We start from the raw sequence: 15,337 nt of genomic DNA, 5'->3' as shown, positions 1-15,337 counted from the left end.
GAGGATGGCGGTCTAGGCTCGGCCAGGCATCCAAGTCAGGACCCTGAGGGATGACCAAAGGCCCCTCCCACCCCCAACTCTCCGGAATCCACCAGGATCTACAGCCTCAGATCCCCATCCCAATCCCTACCCCTACCCCTACCCCCAACACCATCTTCATGCTTACCCCCCCCCCCACCCCCCCCCCCCCCCCCCCGCAAGCCGAATCTGGTTCCACCCCTGCCGTGTACCCAGGGAAGTACCGTTGCCCGGATGTGACGCCACTGACTTGCACATTGGGGTCAGAGGACAGCGAGATTCTCGCCCTGAGCAACGGCCTGATGTCGGCGGAGGGAAGTAGGCCCAGGCTCGGTGGGGAGGCAAGGTGAGATGCTGAGGGAGGACTGAGGCGGGTCTCACCCCAGACAGAGGGCCCCAAATAGTCCAGCACTGCCTCTGCTGCCAGCCTTGGACCACCCCACATGGGAAGACGTCAAAGGGTGGATCACCACCACATCACTTCGCCAACCCCCGCCGCTTTAGCGGCAGGGAACTCTGTGGTCAGAGCGTTGTGTGATCAGGGCAGGGCTGGTTAGAAGAGGGCAGGGCCCAGGCTCTGCCAGAAATCAAGGTCAGGGCCCCGAGAGGGGACTGAGGGTAACCGCTCCACACCCCCACTACCATTCTGATCCCCCAACACCACCCTCACCCCCATCCCCCATTCCCCATTCCCATCCTCACCCCCACCCCCATCCTGGCAGAATCCGGGCTTTGCCTCTGCTATCAACCCACAGAAGCTCCGGGAATGGCGGCCAGGCACACGGATCCTGAGGTTCACATTTACGGCTAAGGGAGGGAAGGGGTTCGGTATCGTGAGTAAGGCCTTTGGGAAGCAGAGGAAAGGCCCAGGCCCTCCTGGAAGTCAATGGAGTCCTCAGGGGACCCAGCATGTCAGGACAGGGGGCCCACGGTACCCCTGTCTCAAACTGAGGCACCTTTTCATTCAGCCACGGGAATCCTAGTGATGCAGAACCACTTCAGCAGGGGGTTGGGGCCCAGCCCTGCGAGGAGTCAAGGGGAGGAAGAAGAGGGAGGACTGAGGGGAGGTCGCAGTCCAGATCAGTGGGAACCTTGGGCTGGGGGATGCTGGGCACAGTGGCCGAATGTGCCCCGTGCTCATTGCACCTTCAGGGTGACAGAGTTGAGGGCTGTGGTCTGAGGAGTGGTACTTCAGGTCAGCAGAGGGAGGAATCCCAGGACCTGCCGGCCCCAAGGTGTGCCCCCTTCGTGAGGACTGGGGATACCTCTGGCCCAGAAAGAAGGGACGCCACAGAGTCTGGCTGTCCCTTATTCTTAACTCTAGGGGAGCCCTATCATGCATGACTTCAATTGGCAATCTCATTTGTACCACAGGCAGGAGGTTGGGGAACCCTCGGGGACATAAGGTGTTGGTGTAAAGAGGAGCTGTCTGCTCATTTCAGGGGCTTAGGGGTTGAGGAAGGGCAGGCCTCGGCAGGAGTAAAGCTGAGTAACCCATAGGAGGCCATGAGAAGCCTCACCCTAAAACCAAAGAGGTCTGCCCTGGACAACCCACTTGGGGGTGACAGGATGTGGCCCCTCCTCACTTCTGTTTCCAGATCTCAGGGAGGTGAGGACCTTTTCTTCAGAGGATGAGTCAGGTCAACACAGGGGCCCCCATGTAGTCGACAGAAGCGGTGGTCCTGAGATCTGCGAAGCATCCAGGTGAGAAGCCTGCAGGAGGATTGAGGGCAAACAGGGGCCCCATAGAAATCTGCCCTGCCCCTGCTGTTCCCTCAGAGAGCCTGGGCAGTGGTGTCGGCTGAGGTCCATCCATTATTCTGGGATCTCTGATGTCAGGGAAGGGGAGGCCTTGGTCTGAAGGGGCTGCACTCAGGTCAGTAGAGGGAGGCTCTCAGGCCCTGTGAGGAGTGGAGGTGAAGACCAAGCAGGCTCCTCACTCAGGACACATGGACTCCAATGAATTTGGACATCTCTCATTGTGCTTTGCGGGAGGACCTGGTCATGTATGGCCACATGTTGGTCCCTCATGTCCTTCTGTACCACATCAGGAATGTGAGTTTTTGACATGAGAGTTTCTCAGGCCAGCAAAAGGGTGGGATTAGGCCCTACAAGGAGAAAGGTGAGGGCCCTGAGTGAGCACAGAGGGGACCCTCCACCCTAGTAGAGTGGAGACCTCACAGAGTCTGGCCAACCATCCTGACAATTCTGGAATTCGTGGCTGTACTTGCAGTCTGCACCCTGAAGGCCCATGGATTCCTCTCCCAGGAATCAGGAGCTCCAGGAACAAGGCAGTGAGGACTTGGTCTGAGGCAGTGTCCTGAAGTCACAGAGCAGAGCGGGTGCAGACAGTGCCAACACTGAAGCTTTGTCTAGAATGCACACCAACAGCACCACCTGCCCCAGATCACATGGGACTCCAGAGCGCCTGGCCTCACCCTCCCTACTCTCAGTGATGCAGCCTCATCATGCACTGGCCAGCTGTACCCTGAGGTGCCCTCTCACTTTCTCCTTCAGGTTCTCAGGTGACAGGCCGACAAGGAGGACTGGAGGTTCTGGGGCAGCACTAAAGGAGAAGATATGTAAGTAAGCCTGTTAGAGCCTCCAAGGTTCAGTTCAGTTCTCAGCTAAGGCCTCTCACACGCTCCATCTCTCCCCAGGCCTGTGGGTCTCCATTGTCCAGCTCCTGCCCACACTCCTGCCTGCTGTCCTGACCAGAGTCAGCCTGCCTCTGGAGCAGAGGAGTCAGCACTGCAAGCCTGAGGAAGGCCTTGAGGCCCGAGGAGAGGCCCTGGGCCTGGTGGGTGCCCAGGTTCCTGTTACTGAGGAGCAGGAGAGTGCCTCCTCCTCCTCTACTCTAGTGGAAGTCACCCTGGGGGAAGTGTCTGCTGCTGAGTCACCGGGTCCTCCCCCAGAGTCCTCAGGGAGCCTCCACCCTCCCCACTATCATCAACTGTACTCTCTGGAGCCAATCTGATGAGGGCTCCAGCAACCAAGAAGAGGAGGGGCCCAGCACCTTTCCTGACCTGGAGACCGGCTTCCAAGCAGCACTCAGTAGGAAGGTGGCTGAGTTGGTTCATTTTCTGCTCCTAAAGTATCGAGCCAGGGAGCAGTTTACAATGGCAGAAATACTGGAGAGTGTCATGAGAAATTGCCAGTACTGACCGGGCACGGTGGCTCACGCCTCTAATCCCAGCACTTTGGGAGGCGGAGGCGGGTGGATCACGAGGTCAGGAGATTAAGATTGTGAAACCCCGTCTCTACTAAAAATACAACACATTAGCCGGGCGTGGTGGCGGGAGCCTATAGTCCCAGCTACTCAGGAGACTGAGGCAGGAGAATGGCGTGAACGTGGGAGGCGGGGCTTGCAGTGAGCCGAGATTGCACCACTGCACTCCAGCCTGGGTGACAGAGCAAGACTCCGTCCCAAAAAAAAAAAAAAAAAAAAAAAATTGCCAGTACTTCTTTCCTGTGATCTTCAGCAAAGCCTCCGAGTACTTGCAGCTGGTCTTTGGCATCGAGGTGATGGAAGTGGTCCCCATCGGCCACTTGTACATCCTTGTCACCTGCCTGGGCCTCTCCGACAATGGCCTGCTGGGCGAAAATCAAATCATGCCCACAACAGACCTCCTGATAATCATCCTGGCCACAGTAGCGATAGAGGGAGACGGTGCCCCTGAGGAGAAAGTCTGGGAGGAGCTGAGTGTGTTGGAGCTGTCTGGCAGGAGGGAGGACAGTGTCTTAGCAAATCCCAGGAAGCTGCTCACCCAAGTATTGGTGCAGGAAAATTACCTAGAGTACCGGCAGGTGCCCTTCAGTGATCATGCATGCTACGAGTTCCTGTGGGGTCCAAGGGCCCTCGTTGAAACCAGCTATGTGAAAGTCCTGTACCATATGCTAAAGATCACTGGAGAGCCTCGAATTTCCTACCCACCCCTGCATGAATGGGCTTGGAGAGAGGGGGAAGAGTGAGTCTGAACAGGCGTTGCAGCCAGGGCCAGTGGGAGGGGGTCTGGGCCAGTGCACCTTCCAGGGCCCCATTCATTAGCTTCCACTGCCTCGTGTGACATGAGGCCCATTCTTCACTCTGAAGAGAGCAGTCAGCATTTTCAGTAGTGGGTTTCTGTTCTATTGGATGACTTGGAGATTTATCTTTGTTTCCTGTTGGAATTGTTCAAATGTTCCTTTTAACGGATGGTTGAATGAACTTCAGCATCCAAGTTTAAGAATGACAGTAGTGGCCAGGCGTGGTGGCTGAAGCCTGTAATCCCAGCACTTTGGGAGGCCGAGACGGGCAGATCATGAGGTCAGGAGATCGAGATCTTCCTGGCTAACACGGTGAAACCCTGTCTCTACTAAAAAAATACAAAAAACTAGCCGGGCGAGGTGGCAGGCACCTGTAGTCCCAGCTACTCGGGAGGCTGAGGCAGGAGAATGGTGTAAACCCGGGAGGCAGAGCTTGCAGTGAGCTGAGATCCGGCCACTGCACCCCAGCCTGAGCGACAGAGCGAGATTCCATCTCAAAAAAAAAAAAAAAAAAAAGAATGACAGTAGTCACACATAGTGCTGTTTATATAGTTTAGGAGTAAGAGTCTTGTTTTTTATTCAGATTAGGAAATCCATTCCATTTTGTGAATTGTGACATAATAACAGCGGTGAAATAAGTATTTACTTAGAATTGTGAAAGAATTAGCAATAACATACATTATACAGAGAACTCAAGACATTAAAAGATAGTTAATTCTTGCCTTATACTTCACTCTATTCTGCAAAATTGAAAAAAAAAAAAAAAAAACCATGGATACCTGGATTTCCTTGGTTTCTTTGAGAATGTAAGAAAAATTAAATTGGAATAAATAATTCTTCCTGTTCACTGGCTCATTTCTCTCCCATTCACTCAGCATCTGCTCAGTGGAAGGCCCCAGGTTAGTAGTGGGGATGCTAAGGTAAGCCAGACTCATGCCTACACATAGGGTCATAGAGTCTAGCAGCTGCAGTCATATAATTAAGGTGGCGAGAAGTCCTGTAAGACGTAGGGGAAATGTAAGAGAGGGGTGAGGGTGTGGGGCTCCAGGTGAGAGTGGTGGAGTGTAAATGCCCTGAGTTGGGGCATTTTTAGCTTTGATAAACTGCAGTTTGATCTGAAGGAGCTGACTCTAATGAAGCTGGGTGGGTGCAGGGCCAGATTCTCAGAGAGTGAGAGAAAAGCCTGGAATGGAAAGCAACTCTGAGTGGTTTATTTCGGATCGCGGATGAAGAGAGAGGAGTCTCCACCTGGGGCAGGAATGGAAGGTGTCCTGTGCCTTTGTCCCACTGCTATTGAACACAACCCAAGATCTAGGTGAAGGGCATCCATCATCTGCAACGGTTTCCTGAGCAATAAGGCTGAATTTCCCAGCAGGGTGACCCAGAAGCCACTGGCCAGGTGCTTTTCTGCCGAGCAGGGAGAGCCAGAGCTGACTCCATTAAAAAGGCGTTCTAACTAGGTTATCTCAAGTGCAATTTGACCAATTGTAAGCATGAGCCAGATTTTAGATGGTAACAAAATGGATATAAATAGTGGTTTGGGTGGGAAAGCAACTGGGAGAGAGGGAAGGAGTTGGTCTTTGACACAGATTCTAGGAGCTTTGAGCTGCACCTGGCTGGGCAAAACTCCTGCACACCCAAATTTTGAAGTATATTCTCTAATAAGAAATACTTAACTGAATTTTATGGGTGAAGCTTCCTTTTTGGGCTAAGTATTCTATGTCCTATTGAGATGTATATTCTCTGATGACTCCTGGAGAACAACAACAACAACAACAAAATCCCAGAGTGTTAGGGCCTGGGGTTTAAAATTATTAGAAATAACAGCCATCGCCGTTTGATAAAATACTAATTTACACCAGGCCCGGAGTTTCTGTTGCTCCACATCTTCACTGGCAATTGGTCTTGGTTTGTTTTCTTTGTTTTGCTTTTTATGGATTTTGGATATTCTTTTTTTTTTTTTTTTTTTTTTTGGAGACAGAGTTTCACTCTTTTTGCCCAGGTTGGAGTGCGATGGCACAATCTCGGCTCACCGCAACCTCCGCCTCCCAGGTTCAAGCAATTCTCCTGCCTCAGCATCCCTAGTAGCTGGGATTATAGGCATGTGCCACCACGCCCAGCTAATTTTTTTGTATTTTTAGTAGAGATGGGGTTTCTCCATGTTGGTCAGGCTTGTCTCAAACTCCCAACCTCAGGTGATCCACCCGCCTTGGCCTCCCAAAGTGCTGGGATTACAGGCATGAGCCACCGCGCCCAGTCCGTTTGGACATTCTAATAGGTGTGTAGTGGTATCTCATTTTAGTACACAATTATCTAATGACAAAGGACTCTCAGTACTTTTAGTATGCTTATTTGCCATGTGTGTATCTTCTTCGGTGTAATGTGTGTTCAGATCTTTGACTGTTTTCATTTTTTTCTATCGTTGAGCTTTAAGAGTTCATACATACTGTAGAGACAAGTTCTTTACCACATATGTGTACCACAGATGTTTTCTGCTAGTCTGTGGCTTCTGTTTTCATTCTCTTAACATAGTCCTTTGAAGAGCATAAGATTTTTATTTTAATAAAATCAACTTGGCAATTTTTTCTTTCACTGATCATGCTTTTGGTGTTGAATTTAAAAACTCATCACCAAACTCAAAGTTATGTGGATATTCTCTTATGTTTTCTTATAGAGGTTGTATAGTTTTTGGATTTTTCATTAGGTCTATGATGTATCTTGAGCAAATTTTCGTGGAATATGTAAGGATATGTCCAGGTTATTATAATTTGTGTATAGATGTCTAATTGTTCAGGCACCTTTTATTGGAAAACCTGTACGTTCACCATTATTGCCTTTGTTGTGAATCACCTGACTGTATGTGTGCAGGTCTGTTTCTAAGCTTTATTCTGTTTTATTAATCTATGTGTCTATTCTTTGCTAATGCTTATGTCCTCCACCAAATTCATGTTTTGAAGCCTTCAGCCCCAGGGTGTCTGTATTTGGAGATGACACTTCTAAGGAAGAAACTGATATTAAAAAAGGTCATAAGGGTGGGGCCTTGATCCCATAGAATTGGTGTGGTTATAAGAAGGGAGAAGAGACAGAAGAAAGTACTTTTGTGCCTGCATGACCTTTCTCTCTCTCTCTCTCTCTCTCTCTCTCTCTCTCTGCACATGCACAGAGGAAAGGCCAAGAACGGACATACTGATAAAGGGCCATCTACAAGCCAGGAATAATGCCATCACCAGAAGCCAACCCTGCCAGTCTATGATCTGGGACTTCCAAACTTCAAAAGTGTGAAAAAAAAAATAAATTTCTACTGTTTCAGCTACTCAGTCTATGGCATTATGTTATGGCAGCCTGAGCTAAGACATAACCTCAGGTAACACAATTTTTTTTTGTTTTGTCCTAGAGAAAAAAAAAATGTAATTTTGGCATTTAAAGTCTGTGGTTCACTTTGAGTTATATTTTTGTATGGTGCAAGATATATGCAATGGCTAGAATTATGTGTCAACCTGTCTAGGCTATAGTGCTCAACTGTGTGGTCAATCAGCAGTCTACATGTTGCTGTGAAGGTATTTTGTAGATGTGATCAACATTTACAATCAGTTGACTTTAAGTAAAGCAGTATAACTTCCATAATGTAGATGGGCCTCATCCAATTAGCTGAAGGTGTTAAGAGAAAATATCAAGCTTTCCGGGAAAAGGAATTCTACCACAAGACTAACATAAAAATGCTGTGTGAGTTTCTAGCCTGCTGGCCTGCCTTCGCTGTCCTGGAGGAGGCATGGGGAGACCAGGTGGACTGGAGTAGATTGTTGAGAGATGCTGGTGTGGTGAAGATGTCCAGGAAACCGCGAGCCTCCAGCCCATTGTCCAAAAACCACCCACCAACACCAAAGAGGCGAGGAAGGGGAAAGCATCCTCTCAACCCCGGCCCAGAAGCCCTATCAAAGTGAACGGCCCACCCAAGCTCTGACTCCTGTGCTCCCCTGGCAAAACGCCCACCCCAGTCTGTATCATTTCTCTATGAAGCCTCTGTTCTCCCCCCTCCTCCATCCTCTTCCCCAAACCAGTGCCCTTCTTTGATCTCCCTGTTGTCCTTCCAGGTTCCCAAGACAACGCGGAAGGGAAAAGGGACCCGCCAAGGAAGTTCCAGGAACAAAAGTCTCTCCCTGAAAGACCACCATTTCAAAAAACCCTGAGGAATGGAGTGGGCCAACACTATCCAGCCACTCTGACCAGCCAAATGAGGAACTCAATCAAAATGAGCCACAGCAGGACCACAAGGACATGGAGACTTCCACCGTCTCCAGCAACTCCTTGGGCAACCAGTAATTCCTGGGCAAGGCCAGAGACCTCAAGTCTATCTGTAAAGTCTCCAGAGGTCTAACCCCAAATAAGTAGCCAACAGGGTGTAGAGTACATTTTACACCCCACAGGGTATGCCCCATGGTGATGGAAATAAAATGAACATGTAGTAAAATGATGTGTGTGTCTGTGTGTCTCAAATGGTGGGGGTAGGGAGTAAGGGGGAAGAGGTGGGAATGTGGGAAGGGAGGGAGGGGGGATCCTCTACAATTTCTTTAAATTCAACTTGCTCTTCTTTCTTTAGTTTCCTAGGGTGATAGTTTTGGTTATTGATTTTAGATTTTATTTTCTAATATAAACATTTAAAATATGCTATATATTTCCCTCAAAGAAACACTCTAGCTGAATCCCACTTTTTGTATGTATATTTTTATTTTCATTCAACTTAATGCATTTTTAGAATTCTCCTGAGACTCCCTCTTTGACCCATAGGTTATTTGGGAGCATATTTTAAAATTTCCAATGTTTGGGCATTTTTCAGATATCTTGGTGTTTGGTTTTGAGTTTAATTATATTATGGTCTAAGAAGAGGCTTTCTATTGTTTCTATTCTTTTCAATTTGTAAGCTTTGTTTGATGGCCCAGAGTACCATCTATCTTGGGAAATATTTCATGCACACTTGAGAGGATTGTTTATTCTGCCAATCTTGAATGCAGTGCTTTTCTTACTCTTTTATTTGGTCAGAGTAGTTAATGGTGCTTTTCAGGTCATCTGTATACTTCCTGGTTTTCTGCTTACTTTTTCTCCTAAATACTGAGAAACAAATCAAACAGTTTTGACAAATATTTAGTCCCATGAAACCACAACCACAGTGAAGGTGCAAAATATATTCATCATCCCCAAAAGTTTCTTCCTGTCTTCTTGCTGTCAAACCACCCCTTCAGTAGAAGTGATCCAAGGTGAGCAGAAGTGAGCATCCACCAACCATGAGCATTTCCCTATTAACAAAGGCAGGTAGGCACAGAGAGCAGCAGTTGCATTCACACACAGACAGCATCCAGGAGGAAAACCAGATCGACAGTGTCAGAAGGAGAGCTTTCTGGCCGGGACACAGGCTGTCGCTCCCTTTCTTGCACACTGCCAGTCCCCAAGTCTGGCTCTGCCTTCCTGGCCTCCCTGGCTCAGGTGGGTGATTCACACCACCTCTGCATCTCCCCCACACTCCCTACAGACTGAATTAAGGGACTTGCCACTTTCTTTTGTTTTGTTGACTTGGTGTTTCCTCAGCATATATTCAGTAAAAGTTTCTGTAGGAATTAATAAGTGCATGGAATGAATGAAATTACCAGGCATGGGAATTCTTTTATTCAAATTATGGAGTCTGCCTATCCCTGGCCTCCTGCCTGCATGAAGAAACCCACAGTTCCTTCACCTGTGCTCCTTTGGGTTCAGAAATTCCGTGGCAACTACCACAGAGTGGGTCACTGCAGATGCCTTCTCCCTAGGCCCAAACACTGTCATGGAGGTGAGGATGCTCCCAACAGGATGGTGCATGATGCTTCCTCTATTGGACCCCACATATCCCCATCAGTTCCACAAGGAAGGGTGCCAACTCCACTGCCTTGCCATCCAACCCGCTTACGTACACAGCATGGGCCAGCCCACTACAGTAGACACTGTCTGGTGGCAACATAGACCAGTGATCAGAGCCCCAGGACACCTGTTTCCTCGTGTGCCAAGAGATCAGAAGTCTCACGAGTCCATCGGAGACATAGTCACCACCTGCATCTTTTTCATTGCATGTCCACAGTCCGTCCTTCATCTGCAGAGTTGGAGCTGACTAGTCCCAGGGCACTCTTCCTCCAACTTCCTCTCCATGCAGCCATGCTGCCACCTTACACTCCTCATAAATATTCCTGGCCTGTCTTGGCTGTTGCTCAGTCCAGGCTCTATGGAGGGTCCACAGGGGATAAAACAGCAGCCCACAGCAGGCATGAAGACAACTCCCTGCCCTGGGACACTGGCAAAAGTGCACACAACCACTGGAGTGGTCGAGAGGGAACTCACCCAGAATGATGCAGGGAGCCAGCCATACTCTTCGTGAGAGAGGGAAGGGGATTCTGAGGGAGGGTTGGGTGTTCAGCACACCGCTGGTGCATTCAGTCAACAGGCCTGTCCATTCAGATCACATGGACCCCTCCAGCTGGTAATTATGATACTAGAATTTTCGAAGCCTATTCCTGTTCATTGTCCTGCCCTCCATCTTCCCTTACCCCTTCTGTCCCTCAGGTTCCTGCCCCCACCGGACTGAACTCTGGATTCAGAGCTCTGAATGACAGCCTGCCTGGGACTCTGTGGACTTCGTTTCATATATGGTCTCTCTCATGGACTCTGGCCTTTGCTCTCCCCTTGTATTCGTTCATTTTCATACTGCTGTAAAGAAATACCTGAGATTGGGTAATTTATAATTTAAAAAAAAAGAACTTTAATGGACTGACAGTTCTACATGGCTGGGGAGGCCTCACAATCATGGCAGAAGGCAAAGGAGCAAAGATATGTCTCACATAGCAGCAGGCAAGAGAGCATGTGCAGGGCAACTGCCCTTTGTGAAAACATAAGATCTCCTAAGACTTATTTACTATGGCGAGAACGGCATGGGAAAAACTTACCCCTGTGATTCAATTACCTCCCACCTGGTCCCTCCCATGACACCTGGAGATTATGGGAGCTACAATTCAAGATGAGATTTGGGTGGGGACACAACCAAACCATATCACTGCTGGATCCTTCCGATTACCCTCATGGGCCGAGGGTGTCCTGTCTGCTCTCCTTCCCTGGCTCCTGTTCATTCTGATCAAATTCTTCTCAAAGGATTTGAGAAATGTCGCGTCTCCATTTCAGAATTTTAAATCATGCCTAGAGAAATGTTACTCAGCATGTCACTGTATAAATCCAACTTCATATGGCTAAGGGATTAAGTTAGTGTGTACTTAACCGAATTAGAGAAAGGAAAGACACAATTTAAAATAACAGCGAGGCAATATTTCTTCACCAAATTTTATTCATAATTTTCACCAACAATTAGAAGATTGATAACACAAAATCTTTCTGTGAGTGTAGGATATTCACGTCTATTCATTTGTGAGAAAATTCATTGGTACAGTATTTTTGGAATACATTTTGACAGTATTTCTAAAGAGTTAAACTATTCACACCATTTCTACATTAACCCAATGCCCATGTTAATGTATCTTTCTTATTGGAAAGTATGCATATGTGTCCAAAAACGTATGCTTATTTCAGTTCTATTAATCACAGCAACAAATGGGAAAGAATGTATGTGTTTATCAGGAAAAGAAAAGTTTAGTTAACTATGGCACCCACCCACTTTAGAATTCTAGGGGATATTTACAAAAGTGATGTCAGTCGTAGGTACAGTTGGGGGAAGACCTTGCATTCATCTTATTACGTGGGAAAGGCATGTGACATGTCAATATGTACATCACTACTTGTGGGTGTTAGAAACACTATTTATAATTTTCATAAAACATCCATGTCCAAAAAATCCTTGACTGAGCTTTAAAATGCTGTGCATGGAGCTCATCCTCCACACTCTTCTTCATCAAATCACCACCAACTCACCCTTCTCCCTCCCTCTCAACTAACGGAACAACATCACTAACCTCAGAAGTCAGGTCAACAGAGACTGTCTCCATCAGTTCACAGTCCCTCACTTCCTAAAACTCTTACATGTCTTTCCACCTCACCATCTCCCTCACGCCCCCCAGAGACTGAGTTAAGGGCACTGCTGCTTTCTTGTGTTTTGTTGACTTGGTGTTTCCTCAGCATATATTCAATGAAAGTTTTCTGTAGGAATGCGTAAGTGCATGGGATGAATGAAGTTATCAGGCATGGGAATACTTTGATTCAAATTATGGAGTCTGCCCGTCCTGGGCCTCCTGCCTACATGACAAAACCCACAGTTCCTTCACCTGTGCTCATTTGAGTTCACAAATCCCGTGGAAACTACCACGGAGAGGGTCACTGCAGACGTCTTCTCCCCTGGACCAAACACTGTCATGGAGGTGAGGATGCTGCCAACAGGATGCTTCCTGTATTGGACCCCGCATGTCCCCATCAGCTTAACAAGGAAAGCTGCCACCTCTACTGCCTTCCCATACAACTTGCTCACGTACACACCTTGGTCCAGCCCTCTACCCCAGACTGTATCTGCTGGCAACATAGGCCAGCGATCACTGCCCTAGGACACCTGTCCCCTCCTGTGCCAAGAATTCAGAAGCCACAGATGGCTATCTGAGACACAGTCACCACCTGGATCATTTTCAAGGCACGTCCACAGCCAATCCTTCATCTGCAGAGTCTGAGCTGACTAGTCCCAGGGCACTCTTCCTCCCATTTCTCCTCCATGCAGTCCCACTGCCCCTTTCAACTGCATTCCTGACCTGTCTTGGCATTTGGTCATCAGTCAGCAACCCACTCACATAGCCCAGACTCTGTGGAGGGTCCCCAGGGGATAAAACACCAGCCCCGAGCAGGCATGAAGACAGCTCCCACATCTGGGACGCTGGTGAAGGTGCAAAGGACCACTGGAGTGTTCAAGAGAGGCAGCTGGCCCAGAATGATGCAGAGAGTCAGCCAAGCTCTTCCTGAGAGAGGGAAGGGGATTCTGAGGGCAGGAAGGTTGACCAGCACAGCCCTGGTGCATTCAGCCAACAGGCCCGCCCACTCAGATCACAGGGCCCCCTCCAGCTGGTGACGATGGTGCTGGGATTTCCCAAGCCTATTCCTATTCATTGTCCTGTCCTCCCTCCTCCTTCCCCCTTCTCTCCCTCAGGTCCGACTCCACCGTCCTGAACTCTGGATTTAGAGCTCGGAGTGCCAGCCTGCCTGGGGTTCTGTGGACTTGGTTTCTCATGTGGTCTCTCTCATGGACGCCAGCAACGGCTCTCCCCTGGATCCTCCCGGGATCCTCCCTCACGGGCTGAGGGTCTCCTGTCTGCTCTCATTACCTGGCTCCTCTTCAGTCTGACCAAATCCTTCTCAAAGCAGAGAAGAAATGTCCTGTCCACATTTCAGAATTTTAAATCGATTGTGATTTTTATGAGAATTTGAATTGGTACAGCATTTTTGTAATACAATTTTAGAAATATTTTAAATGTTAAACTATTTTCGCCCTTTCACTTTAACCCAATACCCATGTAAATATATCCTTCTTAGAAGAAAACCATGTTTGCCTAACAATTCATATTCAGAGACGTTGATTTTATTGTATTTATCATACGGCAAATCGGAAACAAATTATATGTCCATTAGGAAGAAAGAGTTTAATTAATTATGGTGCATGCCTACTTTAGAATTATAGAAAGTGGTTCCAAAAGTGAGATAGATCTACTTATCTTATTATCTATCTATCTATTTATCTATCTATCTATCTATCTATCTATCTATCCTGTTGTGGAAATATCTTACATCCATTTTATAAAGTGATAAAGGAATATCAATATGTATATCATTGTTGTCATATATTAAATAAAAACAATATATTGTTATAGTTTATCTGTCAATGAAAAGCCTAGAGTCAGCTGTAAAAAACTACACAAGATTGTTAACTGTGGTGACCTCTGCGGGGGGGTGGGGTGGGTAGGCGTTGCTAACTGTGGAGGAGCTTTGTAAAGGGGAAAATAGTGAATAATCCCCATTTCTATAATTTTTGCAATAAGAATACATACAATACTACATTTTAAATAAAAAACATTTAAACCTGACAAACAGAAATACTAGCCATGTGAGTTTAAGTAACTGCTAGCTGTTGCAACAGAACAACCATGAATGGCTTGCCACAACACGAGTTTATTTTATGTGCAAATAAGTTCTGATGCAGTTTGCCAGGTGCTCTCCACTCTCATGGGACCCAGCGATGCAAGCTGCTTCCACCTTGTGATTCCATCATCTCAAGATGAAGCTGCCATGTTTGCCATTGAAAGCTGGGAGAAAGCGTGGAAATGGCACACTGGCTCCCACATGCCAGGATGTGACAAACGATGCTTCTGCTCCTATATTGGTATAAAGGAAATGTCACATGACTCATCCTAACTGCAAGGACTTTACTGTTCCCATGTGTCCAGGAAGGAGACAAAGACAAAATGTAGGTGAGTAGGATACCCTCCCCCATAAACTGTTACATAGTAGGTGCTCAACAAAAAGCAACTATAATTATTTGGTATTACACTACCCATCTCTTTTCTAGGAGGAGTTTCTGAGAAGGCCAAATTCACCGTGACATTCTCCAACTTTTTCCAGTGTCAAATATGTGACTGATGTTTTCACATATACAATCACAACTAACTGCCCAATAATCTTAAAGGTCTCAGCAGGAAGCCTTCCCTTTGCAATACCCTTTAAATCCATAGTAAGCTGAGAATTTTTCCTCCATTTGATTCCGAGTCAAAATGTTAACCTGTGAATTTCTGCTACCCTCCACACGCCTGAACACCTGTCTGGTGCCTTTACGCACACTGAAGGCCAGTATTTTCCCGTGGAGCAGGTAAACAGACAAGAAACAGAAGGCTGCTTAATTATTCCTCTTTCATGAGAGTTGACATGTTTTCAAGGAATCTTTTTTAAACTCCTGGAGGACTCCAGAAATTTGGGAATTCAGTCTCAGTAAGTAGATGTTTGTTCTACTGGGATTTCCCAAGGTTTTTCTCATCTAATACTCATGAGGGACGGTTTGCTCTTTGACCATTTGTCTGTGCATGTATTCAGAGGCGAATTCCAAAAGGACACCCTGTGAAAGCTTGATTTCAAGTATCAAGGTGGTTCCAAATTCCTCTAACTTCAGGGTGATATCACACAAGAACCCTTAGATTGGCCGGGCGCGGTGGCTCAAGCCTGTAATCCCAGCACTTTGGGAGGCCGAGACGGGCGGATCACAAGGTCAGGAGATCGAGACCATGTTAGCCAGGATGGTCTCGATCTC

At 47.5% G+C, this 15,337-nt stretch overlaps 3 protein-coding genes across 3 annotated transcripts in view; all 3 read left to right on the top strand.

Moving 5' to 3' along the window:
• LOC101024933 (melanoma-associated antigen 4) overlaps positions 1–15,337 on the top strand; it is a 463,021-nt gene that overhangs the window by 432,178 nt on the left and 15,506 nt on the right. The gene's annotated exons all lie outside the window — the stretch shown is intronic.
• LOC101002476 (melanoma-associated antigen 12-like) lies at positions 51–4,343 on the top strand. Its single transcript, XM_031660911.1, is given in 5 exon segments — positions 51–336; positions 1,617–1,722; positions 2,620–2,926; positions 2,928–3,191; positions 3,478–4,343. Coding segments are annotated over 5 exon segments (1,476 nt in total). The 3' UTR covers positions 3,991–4,343.
• Positions 7,668–8,511, top strand: LOC101000043 (chondrosarcoma-associated gene 2/3 protein). Its single transcript, XM_017953763.3, is given in 2 exon segments — positions 7,668–7,981; positions 8,136–8,511. Coding segments are annotated over 2 exon segments (384 nt in total). The 3' UTR covers positions 8,206–8,511.

This window comes from Papio anubis, chromosome X, assembly GCF_008728515.1.
Source record: "Papio anubis isolate 15944 chromosome X, Panubis1.0, whole genome shotgun sequence".
Lineage (NCBI taxonomy): Eukaryota > Metazoa > Chordata > Mammalia > Primates > Cercopithecidae > Papio > Papio anubis.
Note: the sequence above shows the minus strand (reverse complement) of the source record. Positions and strands in the feature narration are given on the sequence as shown.